Genomic DNA, 16,236 nt, shown 5'->3' on the forward strand with positions numbered 1-16,236 from the left:
TTCTGAGGTCAGAGCACTGTCTCCAACCCTGAAAGGGGGAATCTGCAGTATACTATGGTCCCTCAGAGAATGTCTAGGGGCCACAGATTGCACCCTCCTTCTGTGGCCTAGAAAAGTATATAGACCAAGGAAACCCTATACATTAAGAACTATATGTATATGTAGTTTGATCAGGCTATTTTATGTAAGTCATGTAGCCATTCAATAGTCCCCTGACTAGTCTGAATTGAGCATCCCTTGTCTAAAGCAATTGTTTGCATCAAAAATTTGCTGAACAGTCAGGCTGAAGTGGTTCCTAAGCCTCTGAAACTACAAGCTTAGGGAAGACTTTTTCTCCACTATTTTCTTTCCACTCCTCACTATAATACCAGCCATTTCACTCCTCCATCCTCACAGCTGTCAGTTAACCCAGAAGTGCTAATAAATTTGCAAACACTATGGGGGTGTAAGGCAAATCAATATGTGATTACTTTGCATAATGCAGAAAGACTTGTGAAATAAATGGAACTTTAGAGTCAATTTGAGGACATGCGTGCAATCAAGGCAGAAGTGTCACAGGCAAAATTACAGTCATTTTCATGAAGGAGAATTGCAGCTCTTGCATACTTGATACAAGGAAGAAATTGCAGCTGGAGGGGTAGGATTTGAGATTTGAATGGTGGGACCCATGGAGAAGGGAAACAAAATTTAGACAACTAAAGAAGTGACATAATGCTACCATATGAAATAGTAGAATAAAGGTGTGGGGGCGGGGGAGAGAAAAGGAACAAGAAAATATGCTGACAGTTGTGTTCTGCAGAATAAGATAAATGGCTTTTTACTAAGGAAAATTCCAATGATGCCGATATGTGTGTGCAATCATATCCTTTGTTTATATGATGGGTTCTTTCTTATGTGTCATGATACATGTAACACTATAATCTGGATTATTTAGATGCAATTATTCTTGCCACAATCTTGAACATTGCATGGGATGTCCTTGTCCTGTTCAATTGTTCTATTAGAGACAAACTATAAATTCAAAGATTTCAAGTCTCAACATTTTGCCTCTCCAGGAATATGAAAGTGATTCTCATCGTAATAGACCAAGCACACAGCATCTATTGCAATAACGCCAGCCACTAAAATTCTACTGAGTACTCATTAGCACAGTAATTTCATGTGGTAGGAAGAACAATTCATACATGTTTACATGGATGAACAGGTCCCTGATAGCATAAGACTGGCCAACATTCACTTGTAGCTTTGCAAAATTAGCTACTGAGTGGTATGCAACAAGGTCTGACCAAAATTTGGAATGATCAAGGTAACCAGGACAATGGTAGTTTTGTGATTTTGGGATTGGCAAAGTACATTTCTTTCTTTCTTTATTAAATTTATATATCCCCCCATAGCCGAAGCTCTCTAGGTGGTTTACAAAAGTTAAAAACAGTGAACATTAAAAAGTATACAAAATTTAAAACCATCAAAAACATAAAAACAACAGTATAGAACAGTATCCATTTAAACAACAACAGTACTGGGTATTTATTTATTTATTAAATGTACAGAGCAATTGCATGGTCCTTGAGAGGGAATCCCAGGGACCACAGGATCTGGTGGATTCCCCACCCCGAGGCCATAGACACTGCTATAACTTTAGGAGGGCAAGTCTAATATCGGATTGTTCCCTCACCCGTGGCAGCTGCTCTTCTGAGATCACTCGTGGAAAGGGAAAAGGGAGGACAATGGGAGGGGAGGGGAAGGGAGGGAGAAGGAGAGTCCAGGATCCACAGGATCCTAAAGACGCTCCTCAAGCATCCAGACCCCAACAAGGTAGGTTAGCTAGCTGAGCTGAAAATGTAAAGAACAGGTGGAATGGGAGGTATTTTCGGGTCCCTCCTCCCTGCCGGGCTCTTGTCAACAGGGCACAGGACAGACAGAGAACTCCAATGTCAGAGCCCTCTACTAAACAGCAATTCCGTAGGATTGTGCTCTAATCCTTCTTCCAAGTCAATAAGATCACACATACAAAATTTTGCTAAGAGAACACTTAATTCCAGTACAATTTACGACATTCACTATGTGGCCTTTTCATTAGGTATTTGAGCATCTTCTCTTCCCAATGTCCCTCAGGATTCTTAGGGCGCAATCCTATACATATTTAGATAGGCTGCCATTCTGGCTGGAGTATGATTGGGGTTGTAGGACTTTTTTCTGCTTAAACATGCATTGGATTGATCTGTTAATAAGTATATTGGTTTGGGGGTTCTTTAAAAAAAGACCCCAAGATCTGTACATGCTATTTTAATGAATTTGTACTTTGTTTAGTAGCCATTAGGATGCTTCTTTATTTAAAAAAGAAAAAGGTCAGGCTGTTACAGTTTTCAAATTCACATTCAGAAAACAGTGTAGAAAGGAAAAGCCAAAACTCAGGCAACTGGCATTAAAACCCAATAAAATTAGAAGATTAATGAAAAAGACCAGCAAACATTAAAAAGTAGTTCCTAACCTATTTTGTCTCTCCCATTTTTCTCAGTAACAGCTTCTCCATTCTGCTACAGGCCTTTGGGCAACAGGAGAACTGATATAGATATTCATTCACAATTGCTTATGTACCAGTCTAGGACAACACTGCAAGCCTTCTTACCAAGACCATCATACAAAGCTGGAATATTAAACATATATTTCTATTACTGAATTGCACATCTTGTGTGCCAAACCTGCTAAATAGTCCCAAAACAACAACGCATGTGAGCCTCTAGACTGCAGATGCCACTCCTCAAATCTCATCCTGTTGCTATGGCAACATAGGAGAGTTCTCCAAGATCTCTCGTAGGGATGTGAAAAAGACACTGAGGATAATAGCCCTAGTATTTCACAACAAAACAAGTACAATACAATCCACTCTTCTCCATCTGCCTAAGGGTAATATATTACCCTGGTTATTATTACAGTCAGCCATCTCTTTATTGGCTCTGGCTCAACCAACCATAAGCCCTTCTCCCTCCATAGCATAGTTGTACATGGATACATTTAGGAGCACACAACTCCTGAAGAGCAACATGATTCACTCCGGTATATGGAAGCCAACTTCTGCCATGCAGTTGGATGGGATGATATGGGAGATGCTCCCAACGAAAGAATATGAGATGACACAAGACATGCAGAAATGCCTAGATCTGCATTTGTGTTCAGTGCTGGAAGTCCAAAGAAGAGCCATTCCCACAATCTCACTTGAACCAGCCTTACCCAAACGTTAGTCATTTTCCAGCCACTCTTTTTTGAATATACATTTCTTCAGTCATGTTGAAACAACTGTGTGACACATCACCTAGACGTGCTTCTAATTTTAAATCATTCCACATCATTGCCTTTTTTAAAAAAAAAACCATGGAAAGCTTTTGAATAATCATTGTCTGTCCTATGTACTAAAAACTAGTTATAATATTGAAATGTGTTGTTACACCAGCTTTGCTTTTAACCACTCACCTGGTCGCCAGGTGAGTGAGCAGGCTAGAGTGTTTGGCCCCTTTACTGGCAGGCAACTACATTTCTTCCTCTCCAGCCAGACCAGCACAGAAACGAAGAGGACTGCCAGAGGAGGCAGGGAATGCCTCCTCCCTCCTCCTGCAGCCTCCTGCATTTCCATACTGGATGCACAGTCAGTGATGCTCCCTCCTACCTGCCCAGCATAGAAATCAAGCGGGCTGGTGGCAGAAGAAAAGAGTGCTCCCTTCCTCTGCTGCCAGCCTACTGTGTTCTATGCTAAACGCACAACAGCCAAACCTCCTGCATCTCTACGGAGACACATGACAAAGAAACAGAGCAAGCCGTGCCTCTGCTGCCAGACTGCAGGAAGGAGCAGTAGTGGGACTGTGGCTCAGTGCTAGAGCACACGCTTTGCATGAGGAAAGTGCTGGGTTCAATCCCCAGCATCTCCAGGTAAGGCTCGAAATACTCCTGCCTGGAATCCTGGAGAGCTGCTGCCAGTCAGTGATGACATTATTGGGCTAGATGGACCCATGGTCTGACTCAGTAAAAGGCATCCCCCTTCGCCATCAGCCTATTGCGCTTCTATGCTGGCTGGATAGGCAGGAGGCAAAGCCCCTTCCTGCATGTCAACCATTGAAACAAAGCAGGCTGGTGGAGGAGTCAGAGAGCGTGCTCTGGGCTTCTTCCCTCAACCAGCTACTTTTTTAGCCTGCAAAATGTGTCACGTGCCTGCTTTTTAAGAGCACCTGGAAAAGGAGAAGCATGCTCAGGCCATCCTTCACAATCTCCTCATATCAGTAAAAAGCAGGCAAGTAAAAAAAAATGTTCAGGCTAGTAGTTTGGAGGAGAGGGACAGGCTATTTTACAAGGATGATTTATGCTACCACTGTCCGATTTGAACTGGGTTTTAATCCAGTTAAACCAGGCCCCTCTGATTTTACACGGTGAGCCAATGCCAAGTTCTATCTTCTTTATAGAATCAGGAGCTTGGGAGGGCATCATCCAAACTGCTATTTTATGGAGTCCTTTCCAATAATCTCCAACCATTTATATCATATAATCCAGATTACAATAAACCACAATCTGTAAACAGAAGCAAACTAAGTGCATTGCCTCAAAGGTGCCTACCTCAGAGATAACTTTATATACCTCACGCAAATGACTTTTTCATGCCCATTATTTTAATAAGTTTTCTGAAACTTATTAAAATGTCACACTTTTAATCATTAGAAATCTCTATTTTGAGTTTATTTTCAATTCATCCCTTGGTTCTTCTATTTAGTGTTCCTAAATTTAAAACAACCTCCATCCCTACCAGTATCACGGTACCTTCTTAGTATATCTGCACAATACAAATACTATAATACTTCTTCTCGAACTTCTTTTTAATGCCCAACCCAGCATTGTAAATAAGTCTACAGAAGTTACTAACTCACAAATTTACTAATTTGCCTGCCTATATGTACTTTGGTTAATCATTCTAGTTCTTTGTACTTGCTGCAGTTTGAATTCAATTGTGACTGACAAAATTGAAGAGAATATTTCAACTTGTATCTCACCATCACGTCATACTAGAATATTAATGCTTCCTTACTGAAAATCTATCCATTAATACATCTAGAACCACAATCATATACATAGTTACTTGGGAGTAATTCCTGTGGAACTCAGAGGGGTTTATGCATAAGTAAACATGCATAGGATTAAGCTGTAAGAATACCTGTCTTCTTTGAGAGCACATCATTTTGTTAAGTCGTAATCATCTTGCAATCAGATAAAATCCTGTTATTCCCTGCTAATGAGTCCCTATCTAATAGCATCACACTACTTCTGGTACACTATCATATGACAAAATTCTAAGCAAATATTGATATGAAATTCCAATTGCTCACATTGATGTTTTTTCTCCCTTTTCTTTCCCTTTCTTTAATAGTCCTTTTTCTGCCTGCCCCCCCCCTGCCCCCACCGTAAGCTTTCATCAAGGCCCTTGTGGTTGTTAAACTTGTTTGGATAATCTTTTAAAACACCATGGAAACGTGACTGTGCTACTTTAAAATACTGAAAAAGTAAAAGGAAATTTACATCATCCTGAAAGCTTTTATAACATATCAGCACAATCCTCGCTATATTTACTGAGAAGTAATCCCACAATGTGGCTTACTCTCCGGTAAGTGTGTTTAGGTCTGCAACCTAAACCATATATATCTGGGAATTTCATACACTTGTTCTAAGTCCTTATTATACCCACATTAATTTTTCCAGAAATTGTATTAGGATATATTCTCAAAATGTAATAAATGCAATAGTGAGCAAAGCAGGAAACAACAGCTGTGAAACCAGATCATACACATTACATTAATTTTACATCAGTCTGAATAGAGGAGCATGCCTGTATAGACTACTTTTTAATTCAGCTACATCAGGTGTTTCTTTCCTTCTTCAAAGAACAGGTTTGGAAGCTGACAAAACACAAAACCATTTTATGCTCTGGTGATTAGGACATTCTAATGGTTAAAATATTACGTGAAAGTGGGGTCCATATTTCTGTGGAACTAATTTCCATCTAATGTGTTCAGGACTGAGATTTCTGAGTTGGATCCAGAGGTTTCGTTCAGGAACTGAAATGAAAATGGCATGGATCTAGCAGAGGCTTCTGCAAACAAAAATTGGGAGAGTGGGCAATCTTCACTGATTCCCTCTCATGGAACCTCTCGCACTGTTTTGGAAGAACCTGCAATCTTCTGGAGCAGATTTTCAGGGTGCAGAGAATTGGGACTACATTCACAGAACCCAAGATCCAACCTACTCAAGCTGCTATTACAACCTTCCTAAGATCATAGTTGTCCAACTACCCCACACTTTACCCTCTCTTTACAGTTTTACAAGTTATTTCCTTCAAACATAGGCTTGAATTACCTGCAAGCTGAGACAAGGGCACTACCTTAATAGTAAGATGGGCACTTACTATTAAAGCACTATTACTGCTTTAATAGTAAAATTAATCTGCAGTGGATGTTTCACACAAACATATACGTAGATCAGCTATGAAACAGGATCTGAACAACATTTTTTTTAAAAAGAACATATGTATCTATAGAAACATTCTGTACCACATTACTGCTTTGGGTCTTCATATAAATCACTATCTATATTTACTTACCTTCAGACTTCTATCACACAAAGCCCACAGGAGACATAAGAGCCAGTCCAGTAATGGGACAAAGACATGGAGGAACAGTGCATCTGAGAAGTGAACCATTCCACCAGTCTGAGTTGAGGGAGATGAGAGGAAGAGCAGACCCATTCCACCAGCCCCACTGCTGAAAGATCTCCCTCATGAAGGCTTCTCTTCCCTCAAGTGTCACCAGCAGCAGCCATTCCAGAAGGCTGTACTGAGAGGGGTGAGAAGGGAAGTGGAGCCATTCCACCAGCCCTGCTGCTGCTGAAAGACTTACTTTTGTTGCCCTCTTCCCTCCCCATTCCTTTTTCCTTGTGTGTCATGTCTTTGTAAATCATAAGCCTGTGGGCAGGGACTGTCTTGTTTAATTTATTATATGTAAGCCACTCTATCTGGGAGCCTTTTTGGCTGCAGTGCAGCATAAAAATAATTCTAATCATCCCCATCAGCTCCCATTACTAAATACCAAGTTCCTGCTTCCCCTCCAGGCTTTGCTAACTGACCCTACTTCAGGATGACAATACCCAACCAAACCATTTTAGTACTATTAATTGTACAAATAGTAGATTTGTTTTTACACAGCCACACAATATGAAATCTATAACCTATAAACAAACCACTGTCAAATACATATCATTTCCATTTCCATCTCCATTTGGGAGGCACAAATCAAAGACACAATAGTGAAGTTGAAGTCATAACAATACAAAACTAAATTCTGAAATATATACTAAATATGTGGCATTGGATGAAAGAGACAGTGTAATTCAGTAGAAAGAACATGAGAGTTAGACACACACTTCCTTGGCCAGGATATAAATGCAACAAACAAATAAACGTGGCCCAGAGCTTTAATTTTCATTGGCATTTAATATTCTTAATAACCAATATTTGGTCCAATACATTTTAATTCATCTCCTTGACATAGTATAAGGTTGAGGCCACAGTTTGGGCCGGTTGTGGCAATATGTAGTTGTGAGGCTGTTCTCAAAATACTACAAAAACATTTTGAGAAAATTAAAATGCCAGCACTCAATTGCTGATGTAAGTCCGAAAATATAATGGGAATATCTTTAAATGAATTATCGGAAAGGAAATAAGAGCCTCCATACATTTATTAAACTTGAAAACTCACCATTTTGAACATAGCGGGTTAAACTAGGAATGAAGGGCTTATCTCTCTTTCCAAACAATGCTATCCAGTGCCAATAATCATGTGCTCTAACAAAATATCGCAGAATTAAAAGGCTATGTACTATCACAGAAGTGCATGCCTTCCAGCAGTGATCACTCATCACTCAGCATACACACCCACATTTTATGTCTTTGAGGAAAATAGAGACATTTTTTACAGTATACATCCATCAGATCTGGCCTATGCTGAATTATGTGTATGGAGAGTCTCCCAAACATGTATTCCAAATGAAATTAATTCCCTCTCAAAAAGATGAGTAATCTGTCTTGCTTGAAGAGCTCACTGGAATAAGTATTTGAAACTGCTGAATACGCAAACTGTACAATTCAAAAGGAACAACGTCCTTAAAAGGCACATCATAAAAGGGGAACGGAAATGGCCAATTAAAACATAAAAGGGAAATATTAAAGCAAGATAAATATTATCTGTATATATGAATTTTAGTTCAAAAATACCCACTCTTTAAAATTCTCTCTTCTTGTATGTGAAGTATTTAGCTTGTAAACCAGGACAAACAATTAATCCAATTGATATAAGACTGCATAGACAAAGTGACTAGGCTGCAATGCTATAACACTTACCAGGGAGTAAGTCCTATAGAACTGAAGGGGACTTAATCCCCCTGAGTAGAGACATACAGAATTATAATGTATATCACACAAGGAGAAGCCTCCTGGGGTTTTACAACAGATTCCATTCAGTAGTCAACTGTGTCAGTTAACTTGGAATCTCTTTTTAGTTTCTCTTTGGTTTACTCCCATTGCTCTCAACACAGCATTAACACAGGAGTTAAGGTGATAGTTTGGCCCTTGTTACAGCATTGCATTTACTGAATCACAGAGGAAATTCCTTTCAATTCCCATGAGAAGTGCTGCAAAAGTATAATTATCTAAAAATGTCCATTATAGCTCACTCCACAATTATATGGACTGGAAACCAAGTGTGCACATAACTGCCAACATACAACTCAGCCTTGCAGTTTTACTTGACTATCTGTTCAGTCCCAATGCATACCCTGTTCCATTCCTCACTTTATGGGCCATCAAATTAACTACACTGTGCTATGTCAAAATTCCCAGAATTTTTTAAACCATCCCAGATGCACTATAAAATCTGAGAGCTGGCTTAAAAATGACAATCACAACCTTTGGGTATTTTTAATGTATTTTGAATTTAACTTAAAAGTTAAATTCAGTCACATTTTCACACAGTCTCATTTCACTTATCCCAGTCTCCTCACTATTTCCCATCAGCAGATTTCACTTTAAACTCCTGGATTGCTTTTATTTAGAGATTATCAACCATGCTTGAAGCCATCTCAAAATGACCAGATTAACTAAGATATATTATAGAACAGGGATGAGCAACGTGTGGCTTTCCAGATGTGTTGGCCTACAACTCCCATGACCCCTCAGCATTGGCTATGCTGGCTAAGGCATATAGGAGTTGTAGGCCAACTGGAGGACGTATCTAGGATAAGCATGCTAGTCCCAAACATTCATAGGCAGCCTCCCAGTAACAAGTTTAGGTGAATTTCAATTTTGCATTCGGTAAATTTAACAGTAATACAATTCCAAAATACTGAACTTCAAGAAACTGACAATTTAGGAGGCTGCATTTAAGTGTCAACCTTGTGAAGTTTAAATGTCAAAGAATGCTTAGATTTTCTGGATTAGCTGCTGGGTTTTTACTGTTTACTTTGGACAGAAGACTGTTATTACTGAACTGCTTCCTACATTATAATCTCATCCTGAGTGTTAATTAATCCAGGATAACTACCACCCCAGCTCCACACTCACAAACAACGCAGATTAAAATCCGCAGATTTAATCACCCGGATTTCAAGCATGGGAAGGTGAGTACAGTGGATAGATAACTCGTTAATCTTAACAGCCCATCCTTAAAAACCTATGTAAAATCTATTAATAACACAAGACACACACACACCCAGCAACCAAACGAACGGCGAAAGCATAATTCAGGGCAGGATATTTGAACCTTTTCCTAGATTACGAACAGATGCCGAAAAAAGGGGGAGCAGAATTATTTTGCCCATCCGGTTCCACGGCTGCTACAGAAAGAATTTAGTATTTATAATACAATAAGTGTGTGGGGTGGGGAGATACGCTGAATCTCCCTTCTCCTTAGGGAATAAGGGTGAGGGAAATGGACGGGAGATTTGAACTAGGGGGCGGGGAAACCACTGAAATTGCCTTAGAAATAAAGGGCCAAAAAGGGAGCAGGAGGCGGAATCCCGATCATCGAAAGAACAGGAGGCGTAGTCTAATCGCCCTTGCTTCTCCCTGGGCCGAGCTCCACGTCTGAAATGTGGGTCACCAACAGACGCCTCCCCAGCACGGCTCGCTTGTCACCCCCATCCCCATCCCGACCGATGGCGGCCTAAAAAGCCGCGGCGCCCGCGTGATCCGTTCTGCCCAGCTCCAGCCCGCTCCTCACCTGCTGGTATCGGCCGCCGGTGCTGCTAGGCTCGGCCGCCGCCGCCATGGCGCTGGGCAGGAACCGAGCGAGTGAGGGGGCTCTTCTGAGGGCCGGACGCAGAGAGATCGGGCGGAGGAGGCCCCGTTGGGGACGACTCACACTGACTCCCGTCCCCCAATGGGCGCTGCCGATGCTGGGCTCGGGGGCGGAGGAGGGCGGCAGCAAGCCAGCCGGGTTAGTCGCTGCTGCTACTGTTGCCGCCGCCGCCACCACCACCACCACTACTGCCTACTGCAGCCCCAACCCCCTTCCTTTTCTCCTCCCTCCCGTCACACTCCTCCTCCTCTTCCTTTAGGCCTCCGCTCCTCGGTTGCTCCCCGCCATTGCCAACGTAGCCTCTGGGGAGCGACCCTTCGTGCCCTTTGAAACGGGATAGTGTCCACCTTCTTCACCCCAGGGGCGTGGGGGGCTTAAGTAGAGGCATTAGGCAGGCGACGAATTCAGCCTCTGCGAAACATTTGTCCGTTTTACAGATCAAGACACTGAGGCTAAGATGATCCCAAGAACAATCAGCCCAAATCATGAATCAGCTCAAACGGATTATTACATGCGCGTGACTAGCCACAGATGTGTTTAGCTAGGTCAGAGGTACAGAACCTCAGGTCCTTGGGCCAAATCCAGTCCTCTAAGATTCCCCAGAGGGTCAAGCACCTTCCTTTGGCTTCAGATCCTTTCTCTGTAGAAATTGCAGTGTGAGATTGAATCCATGTCTTTAATTATGCTGAACACTGAAACACATTCTTTATGATTTTGGTATGGTAGAAAGAATTTCAAAAATTGCCAATATGCACTATTTTGCCCAAGACTTTAAACTTTCTTGATTATGCTTATGACACGGAGCATTAGATCATATGAACTTTCTGTTATATCATATAATCTAACACCCATTGTCATAAACAAAATCAAGAAAATTTAAATCTCCCCCCCCCCAAAAGAAGCAGATTCCAATAGATCTGCAAAAATGTGTTTGTTGTTTTTGAGTACCCATAATAGTCATAAAGTCTTAGGTACCGAAATACAAACCAAATTACAAATGTTATTGACATCTTTTTTATTTTTAAACCAACCTCAAATATTTTGAGACATGTTTCTGACACTTTCAAATTTCTCTTCACTTGCAAGTTGCTGATCTCACCATGCCAAGTGATCAACAAAGCCTCAGTTGTTGCATTTCTGACGTGTCACTTGACAAGACAAGAAGACTGAGAAAGGAGAGAGAGAGAGAGAGAGAGAAGTAATGGAGGGCAGGAACAATGCATCCAAAGTTTTTGGAGTTGGCTGTTGACTATATCAATTGCCAGTCTGATAAGTCAGTGACACTGACATACAGCATGCATCTCTGTGGTTATTTTAAGCCAGTAATTTTTGATTGTGTTGCAGGGAACTCGGGGGGGGGGGGTTCCTTAGAAGCTTATAGATTGCCCAATGGGGAGATGCAGCTGCAGGGAAGTATCATATATATTTATTTATTTATTTATTTATTACATTTTTATACCGCCCAATAGCCGAAGCTCTCTGGGCGGTTCACAAAAATTAAAATCATCATAAAACAACCAACAAGTTAAAAATACAAATACAAAATACAATATAAAAAGCACATCCAGGATAAAACATAGATATATGTTCTAGGATGTAAATTCTTCTAGGTTTATCTCCTTTATTTACAATTCATAGTATACAGAAACCAAGAGCATAGTTTAGCTAAAGTGTTTGTCAGTTCCATTGATTCCAATTAAAATCATCAGGACCTAAAAGTGCTTAACTTTGGCTGGATTGTGCCCCAGTTATTTAAATTAGATTAACAAATGTGATAGGTACAATGCAGCCAAAGTTAAGCATTTAAAGCCCTATGTCGGTTAACAGAGGAAATTTACAACCCCATCCTATACATGTTTACTCCAAAGCCCAATGAGTTCCATGGGACTTCCAAGTAAGCATATGGGATTGCAGCCATAAACACATTCTCAACTTCTTCAGTGAAATCAGTGGGATGTAGAAACATTTAACTTTGGCGAGATCATATTCTAATGTTTATGTTATTTTTTAAAAAATTGACATTTATTAATCACTGTTATAAAAGGCTGGATTTTTTTTCCTTCTTGATGTTTTGGTAATTGAAAAAAAATGTAAATGATTACCTTGGTTAGGAAAATTGAGAAGGAAAGAAGAAGCTATGCAAGTGAGAGGCATCAGTTGAATAAAGGCTGTCTTTTCATTCCCTTTGTACTATGGTGTGAATTATCTGATAGCTGCATATTGTACTACTAGTCCTGATGGAAAAAAGCAGCAATACACCTATTAAAATGACTTTATGCTGCTCATTTTCATTTCAGCCATTAGTTACAAATGAGTTTCTGACTTCTTACTTTGATAAGAGCAAAATGCCTGAATGCTGCCCTTTGGAACTCAGTGTTACACAGGATAATTAGATTGTGTTAATTCTTTCTTGCACATCACTTATAAAGCAGTTTTCAAATTTCTATTTGTGTTTCCTTTCCTATTTCTGTGTTCTGTTGAACTTAATTATGTATTTATTGTTTGCTTAGCAAATATCTGATATCTTACAGGGCTGCAGAATGCTAAAGTTTTAAAGATTTGTTTCCCCTGCATTATTTCAACAGGGCATACTTCAAAAAAGAGTTACTAGGTCTCCTTTAAAGATAATAGAGCAATATCTTACAGATCTTTAGGTCTGTTTACATGACAGACTTGAGAACTAAAATAAACTGTCATTCCCAGGATTCTTTGGGGGAAGCCATGGCAGTTGAACTGGTATAAAAGTAGTACAAACCCTAAGGCAGACAAGCAATTCCACTCTTTGAGCGTACATGTGATTTTATTAATAGGGGACAGAAAATATTTTTAAAACCATATATGAAAATGGCCTAAAATCTAAAGTGTGCTTTACATGTGATAGTAGAACACTAACAATCCACCATCACTCTTTAATGTGTGAAGCAGCTACAGAAGCATGCTATAGACAACCGTGATAGGTGTTGTACAAGCTAAAGTTAATGAAAATTAATCCTGTTACCGTGAGATTAGACCAACAGTGCGCCTCCAGGTGTTTTGGCCTACAACTCTCATCAGTCTTAGCCAGCATAGCCAATGATGAGGGATGAGGGGAATTATAGGCCAAAATATCTGGAAGCCACAAGTTGCCCAACTCCTCTAGCAAGCAGGGCTGGCTCTAATTGAGCCCTAAATAAGAGATGGAAGATACACTGGTAGGATCTTACAATCATCATTCTATCTTAGAGAGCTCTCTCTATGTGTAGGTGGGGGTCTGTTTATATAATTTCCAAGAAAAACACTTTTGGAAGCAAAAGGATTCCTCCTTTCAAACAGCCACTTAAATGTTAGGCTTGGGATTGGCAGCTCACTTGTTTATTTCTGCCAAACCGTGTTTATGACTATTCCCAGAGAGCAGTGATATTTGCTTGATGAAAGGCTATGTCTTCTCTTGAGTTTAACTGTCTCTTTCCCCATCACAATGTCACATGGATGGTTGCCACGCAAAAATGTGTCTGCCACGTTTTAATGCTGGAGGTGTTTCTAACAGTGGACTGAAGGAGGGTTTTCAATATAGCACCCCTTTAGAAAAAAAAGATTGCCATTTTAAGATTGCCAAGGCGAAGGATAAACCAACTAGTAAGAGATTAAAACATTCAGAGGTAATGAAGCTGCCTTATTTATTATTTATTCATTTGGTACATTTATATCCTGCCTTTCCCAACAAAGGCAGCATACATAATTCTCCTCTTCATTTTATCTTCACAACAAACCTGTTTGGTGGGTTAGGCTAAGACTCACTGATTGGGCCAAAGTCACCCAGAAACCTTCATGTCTGAATGGAGACTTGAATCCAGGGCTCCCCAGACTTCTGTCTGAAACCCTGGAGAGCCCGTGTCAGTCAGTCCAGTATAGACAGTACTGAGGTAGATGAATCAATGGTCTGATATAAGGCAGTTTTCTCTATTTACAGGACTGATCTTCCACTGAGAGCTGTTACTGGCCCATTTCTGTGCCTGTAATTAATGTTTGTTTTTTTACTCCCCGGTTGCAGTAATAACCACATACAAAGGCAAAGTCCATACTGGTTATACGCCCTCATGAGCCTTGATTGTATTTACACCCTATGAGGCTACTGAATAATTTTGACTGTGCACGATTACAGAAACTGGACTTGTAGCCTTGATTAATAGAAGTGTTTTTATTTCAGATTGTTTTTTCCCCACTCACGCTGCTAACAACTAGACTAACTCAGCAAGTTTTCAGTGAGTCATGTAGGCTCATAAAACTCCCAGTAGTTAAGATCAGTCTGTGCATGTATCAGATTCCTAGATATTGCAAGCCTCACAAAACAACAAGGAAGATCCCAAACTCATTCAGATGGCATGCTAAGCTATGGTAGTTAAACATTTTGAGTTAAACATTATGGCTTAGAGTGTCGTGTTAACCATTACTTAGTGTGTCATGAGAACCATGTTTGCCATGCTGGCTACATAATCACAGTTTAAACACACTCACTAACCATTTGCTGAAAAACGACTAGCGACTTAACCATGGCTTAGTATATCATCTGAGCAGACCCAATGTCAGCAAGGGTATTGTAGAAGAAGAGCTAAGCAGACCCATGTGATGCTCCCTCAAGCCGCAGATGCTCCTTAAGTTGGATGTCTGAATACTCTCGAAGTTTCCCACTTTAACAATAACAACTGTCTCTGGCCTCACATGCAAAAAGGCAGCAGGAGATGCTAAAGCCCAATACACTATACCACAAACCCCTCCAGTGTATAATTTGTTGTCAGTTATGTTTATGCTCTTTTGAATCTTTTATCCTATACTAATAGCAAACTCATGCTGGAAGGGATGGAAACAGAAAATAGGAGGTGGAAGATAAAATGGAGTATCCTGGAAAAGGGGGGTGGCTATCTAGCATATACCCTAAACAGGAGCACTCCACAATGCAATATTTTGTTACAGGTCTATAAGAAATACAGGTCTATTTTGTCTATTAGAAATGTCACTCCTGGACTAAATGCAGCCCATCTGGCCTCAGATCAGTGCTTGTTGCTAAGGGACTAAAGAAGACTCTAAACAGATTGAGTTATCCAAAGAGAACCAAACTGGTTGCATTTAATTTACATGAATCATCAAATAACCCCAGGAAATGGCTCATAATGGCAAGAGTCAAACACACACATTATAATGGGTTAAGGATTGCAGCATAACATTATTTAACTGTTGTTAGTTAAAACTGCACTTAAACAAGATATTTGTTCCTGCAGCTATCTCCAGGAAACTACTTTTTTCAGGAGCAGTTAACATAACTTATTGCATTAGGCAACCAGTAACATGCACTTCCACTAAGTTTATTTGACTGAATGGAAAAAGAAAAAGAAAAGATGTTGTGTGTAATATGTAGGGAAGACTTCAATGGCCCTAAGAGCAAGATTCTGAAACCACATATCTGTGATTCTTACCAAAAAAAAACCTGGAGCAGTCTGTTGCAAGACATTTATTTAATTAATTTATATCCTGCCTTTTTTCCTCCAAGGAACCCAATCCTCCTCCTCTCCATGTTATCCTCACAACAACAACCCTATGAGGTAGGTTAGGCTGAGAGTCTGTGACTGGCCCAAAGTCACCCAGTGGGTTTCCATGGCCAAGTGGAGACTAGAACCCGGACTCCCAGCCCAACACCTTAGCCACTACACCACACTACAACCCACCTGCAACTAGTTCATTGGATTTACAATAGTTTCCAATAGAACAAACAAGCCACTGACATGCTTGACAAAAAGGAAAACTTCTGAATCTGCACTCACTCCAAGTGGCCTTAATCTGGAGGACAATTCATAAACATTATACCAGTCATACCTCTGTT

General features: G+C 40.3%; 1 protein-coding gene across 2 annotated transcripts in view; it reads right to left on the minus strand.

The window, feature by feature from the left end:
• The window catches only part of NDFIP1 (Nedd4 family interacting protein 1), a 31,231-nt gene extending 20,694 nt beyond the window's left edge, over window positions 1-10,537 (minus strand). Inside the window, exon 1 of one of the 2 annotated variants that reach the window (XM_063120667.1) lies at window positions 10,305-10,537. In XM_063120667.1, coding sequence (XP_062976737.1) covers window positions 10,305-10,352 — 48 coding nt within the window. In that variant the 5' untranslated portion in view covers window positions 10,353-10,537. The remainder of the gene's footprint in view (window positions 1-10,304) is intronic. The other variant, XM_063120666.1, reaches the window with a different exon arrangement.
• Between the last annotated feature and the right edge of the window lie 5,699 nt (window positions 10,538-16,236).

The sequence above is a fragment of the Elgaria multicarinata genome, chromosome 3 (assembly GCF_023053635.1).
Source record: "Elgaria multicarinata webbii isolate HBS135686 ecotype San Diego chromosome 3, rElgMul1.1.pri, whole genome shotgun sequence".
Lineage (NCBI taxonomy): Eukaryota > Metazoa > Chordata > Lepidosauria > Squamata > Anguidae > Elgaria > Elgaria multicarinata.